The 4,644-nt window shown below is 49.5% G+C and overlaps 1 protein-coding gene across 1 annotated transcript; it reads left to right on the plus strand.

The window, feature by feature from the left end:
* The first annotated feature begins 255 nt into the window (after positions 1–255).
* Positions 256–1,290, plus strand: LOC116747203 (putative MAGE domain-containing protein MAGEA13P). The gene is given in 3 exon segments (XM_032618990.1): positions 256–363; positions 366–440; positions 442–1,290. Coding segments are annotated over 3 exon segments (1,032 nt in total).
* Positions 1,291–4,644: the final 3,354 nt, after the last annotated feature.

Genomic DNA, 4,644 nt, shown 5'->3' on the forward strand with positions numbered 1-4,644 from the left:
GGAATCTGCAGGCTGAGCGGGCTGGTGTCACCCTCAGGAGTTTCACAAGTCCTCCCACTGGTCCTTAGGGCACAGACCAGTCAGGAAGACGGGGGACCCCCCAGAGCACTGTCTAAGGGAAGACCTATTAAGATGGCCTTGGTCAGAGCTGACAGGGTCAAGTTTCTCACACTCTTCCTCTCTCCCTCAGACCAGTTGGCCGCCATCACCACGCCCTGCCCACACCCCTGCCTGCTGCCCCCAGCACGGGTCATCATGCTTCACAGTCGGAAGAGTCAGTGCGACGTGCTTGAAGTAGGCCTTCAGGCCGGAAAAGAGGCTCAGGGCCTGGTGGGCGCACAGGTCCCTGTAGCTGAGGAGGAGGGGCCAGTGCCTCCTCGCTCTGTCCTTTGACCCAGGGCACCGCAGAGGCTGTGCCTGCTGCTGGGACGCGGAGTGTGTCCCCGGAGGTCGCAGAGAGCCCGCTCCTTCATGGCCGTCGCAGCCATTCCACTGAGCAAGTCAAATGAGGGCTGCAGCAGGCAAGCAGAGGATGTGAGCACCTCCCAGGCTCCCGGGTTCTTGCTCTGTGACGTGCTAAACAAGAAGGTGGCCGAACTGGTGCAGTTCTTAAGTGTCAAGTATGTAAAATAGGAGCCCATCACAAAGGTAGAAATGCTGAGGAATGTCATCAAAGAGCACAAGGACCACTTCCCTGCGATCTTCAGCAAAGCCTGTGAGTGCATGGAGGTTGTCTTTGGCATTGAAGTGAAGGAAGTGGACCCCACCAGCCACTCCTATGTGCTCGTGAAGACACTAGACCTCACCTACGACGGGATGCTGAGTGATGACCAGCGCGTGCCCAAGGCCGGCCTCCTGGTACTTATCCTGGGTGTGATCTTCTTGCAGGGCAACCGTGCCCCTGAGGAGAAAATCTGGGAAGTGCTGAGTGTTACTGGGATGTATGCTGGGCAGGAGGATTTCATCTACGGGGAGACCAAGAAGCTCATTACCAAAGAGTTGGTGGAGGAGAAGTACCTGGAGTACCGCCAGGTGCCCGACAGTGATCCCCCACACTGCGAATTCCTGTGGGGTCCAAGGGCCCACGCTGAAAGCAGCAAGATGAAAGTCCTGGAGTTTTTTGCCAAGATCAATGAGACTGACCCCACTGCATTCTCACGCTGGTATGAGGAAGCTTTGAGAGATGAGAAAGAGAGAGCTCAGGCCAGAGCTGCCGCGGGGGCTAATACTTCTGCCATGGCCAGTGGCAGCTCCAGTGTCATGCCCAGCAGCCTCTCCTGCCCTGAGTGAAGTCAGAGGAAGATTCTCCACTCTGTGTTTGAGGTCAAGGTTCTAAATAGTGGAGGGCTGAATTGCAGATTTTATCTTTTTTTTTCTAAAGGTTTTTAGCTTTAGAGTCTAGGTTCGTGAATAACATTGGTCACATATTTATTGCTGTTTGTCAGGCTTTAGAATAAGAATTTTGCTAGTCTGTAACACAAATTGGGAAGTCTTTCATCATATTTTGCGATCTGGAACAGGATAACATGGCATTGGAATAGGAATTTCCTTAGAAACATGCAAGGGCCCAGGAATAAAATAGATGGGAGCGAGAAATAGAAGAAAAAAATGTAAAAGATGGTTATCCTAAGAATCCTGTATCCCATTTAGTCTGTTGTTTTGTAAGATTAAAGTTATACACCTCGATTTACTTGACTAATTAAACAAGGTGTGAGAAATTAAATCTTAATAAATGAGAGTCCTGGCTCACTAGCTCATTTATGCTTATAGGCGGGTGTTAGAGGTGAGAGAAAAGCCTAGAATGGAAAACTGGTCCTGGCAGTTTCTCTGGGATCGTGGAGAAGCATAGCCCAGTCTCCACCTGGAGCAGGTGTCCTGCCCTTCTGTCCCCACGCCACTGAACACAGTGCACAGACTTGGTGTTCTATACACATCATCTGCAAGGATTTCCTGAGAAAAGGCTGATATTTCTTTGAAGTGGTGCCCAGAGGCTGGCACTTTTTCCCCCTGGGAGAGCCAGAGCCCATGCCACTGAGAGGACATTTTAATTAAGTTATCTTGAGCGCAATTTGGCCAACTCTAAGCAAGGGCTAGATTTTTGGTGGGGGTGAGATGAATGAAAATAGTTGTTTGGATGGAAAAGCAGCTGAGAGGGGGGAAAGGAGTTAGTCCTTGACTCAAATTCCGGAAGCTTTGAGTTGCATTCAACTGGGGAAGACCTCCCAATATCCAAATTAAAGATTATATCCACTAACAGGGAAAATTTACTGAGTTTTATTTACAAAGCAGCATTTGAGGCTCACTCGTTTTACGTCCTAGAGTGCTATGTGTTCTCTGAGATGCCATGGAGCACACACACACACACACACACAATCCCAGGAGAGACTGATAGAGTCTGGGGTCAAAATCATATTAGAATTACTGCTATTATTAAAGATCCATTAAATGCCAGGCCATGTGCTTGACTTACATTATATACTGTACATTCCAGCAGTCCCACAAGTCAGGGCTTATTAGACCCACTTCACAAATGAAGAAACTAAGGCTCACATTGGCCACATAGCCATGGACCCAGTATCACATGTCCAGTAAGTGACAGAGCTGGGACTGGATCCCTGGTCTGAATTCATCGAGGTCCCGGCTGTTCCCACTACTCCCAGCCTGGGGCCGACCTTTTGTCTCTTAGTTCGTTTCCCTCCCCAGTACTGCATCATGGCAACAAAAAGAAGGGCCCTGTGTCCAGTGTGCTAAAAGCAGGCCTAAAGAAGGAAGGAGACGGTGAGAAACTGGACTTGGGGATTGTCTGTGAGCTTTATTTACCTCTGGTCCTCCTGCCTGGGTCCCAGGGCTTCCTGAGAGCTGAGTGTGCCCAGATGCTGGCACTTCTGTCCGGGCCTGGCACTGTCCTGCATTATGCACCCTTCCACTGGTCTTCCTTCATGTGCCCTCCTGTCCAGCTCTGGATCCTGGCCTGCTGGCCGGCTCATCACTTCCTCTTCTCTGAAGACTGGACCCTGCTCCCAGTGGAACAGCCCCAAATATTGTGTCCAAGTTATTTTAGTATGTCTCCCATTTTCTCGTGAGGTTAAACAGAAAATTAACTTAATCCCTCACCCATATGAAGCTGGATTTATGCAGTGATGTCCTGAGAGAAGGGATTCCTCTGGGCATGACTTAAAGTTCTGAAATGTCAGCAGGACCTTTCTCCTTTACTTTGAGAAGCAAGGATTTGGCCAGAATGACCAGGAGCCAGGGAAGGATACTCTCAGTCAGTGAAGGTCATTGAGAGCATCCTGGCGAGAGCGATTGCCAGAGTCCACAAGACAGCACGTACAAAACCGAGTCCAGAGAGCCCCAGGCACGCTGGCGGTCAGGGCTCTCTGAGCCCAGAGTTCAGGGCCCAGAAGGAGAGATGGTGGGGAACCTGGGCGGGTGGTACTGGACGCCTTACAAGAATAGGCTGGGGAATCTCGGCATCCTCATGACCAGCCGGAAGCCCCAGTGTGGTCTGAGTGGGTAGGTCATTGGGAGGAGTGGACCAGCCACATGCCAGACACCACCCGCTGCCTTAGAGTCGCCCGTGTGTCCTGTCAGGAAGAGCACAGCTGCTCCCCTGCATCATTTGGGTGAGCTACATTTCCTGACACCTCTAGTGGTCCAGTGCTCCCTTGCCAGTGTCCCCGCGCTGGGAGCTGTCTTGATGCCTGCTGGAGGCTGGGATGTGCCCCTGTGCGCAGTGGACCCCTCCATAGCAGCTGGGCTATGTGAGTGAGTGGGGTGGTGACCGACGTCTGCCAGGTGAGACAGGCCAGGGGCACCAATGAAGAGTGGAAGGCAGTGCGCAGCCACAAGGAGGGGGCAATTGGAGGGGCGATCCCTGGGACTAATCACCTCAGAGACTCTGCAGCAAAAGGGCTGGGTGTGAACGCGCATTGAAACATGATCCAGGTGTTGTCCCCAGCTCAGGCTGCCTCCCACGGATTCTGAGCTGTTGGGACACTAGAGGGCGGGTGTCCTGTGGCTATGACTGCCGGTCTATGTTGCCACCAGATTCTGTCTGGGATTGAGGATTGGCCTGCATTATCTTCCCAGGCAGTAAACTGGGATATCGTAGGACTTTACTCATTTGCTTTCCATTTCTTAGAGATCACTGTCCTTCATGGCCTGATGTTCAATCAGTTAAAACTTGTTTCATATATTTCATCTGGATTTTTAGGTATATCAGGTAGGAGTTCAGTTCCTCTTACTCCATTATGGCCAGAAGCAGAAGTCCTATAATGCAAATTAAAACCAGAATTGAAAGACTATGGGACACATTTATGTTAATATAGACATACTTACATACAGCTAGGAGAATATACAGCAAAATGTCAACAATGTATTTCTCTGCTAGTGGATATGTAATTGATTTCTTTATTTTCTTATTCACGGTTTTAAAATTTTTCCAACATTTTGGAAACACATATGAATTACCTTTATAAATATTTTAAAATGTGATTTTGACTGCCAAAAATAAATACACATCCTCTAAATGGTTTGTTTGCAAAAAATTGATCAACCTCTTGCTGGATTCTACCCAGATTCTGGCATGCCTACTGCTTGTCTGACTAGAAAGAAAAAGAAATGCAATCCAATTAGTAAGCT

Source organism: Phocoena sinus, chromosome X (genome assembly GCF_008692025.1).
Source record: "Phocoena sinus isolate mPhoSin1 chromosome X, mPhoSin1.pri, whole genome shotgun sequence".
Taxonomy (NCBI): Eukaryota; Metazoa; Chordata; class Mammalia; order Artiodactyla; family Phocoenidae; genus Phocoena; species Phocoena sinus.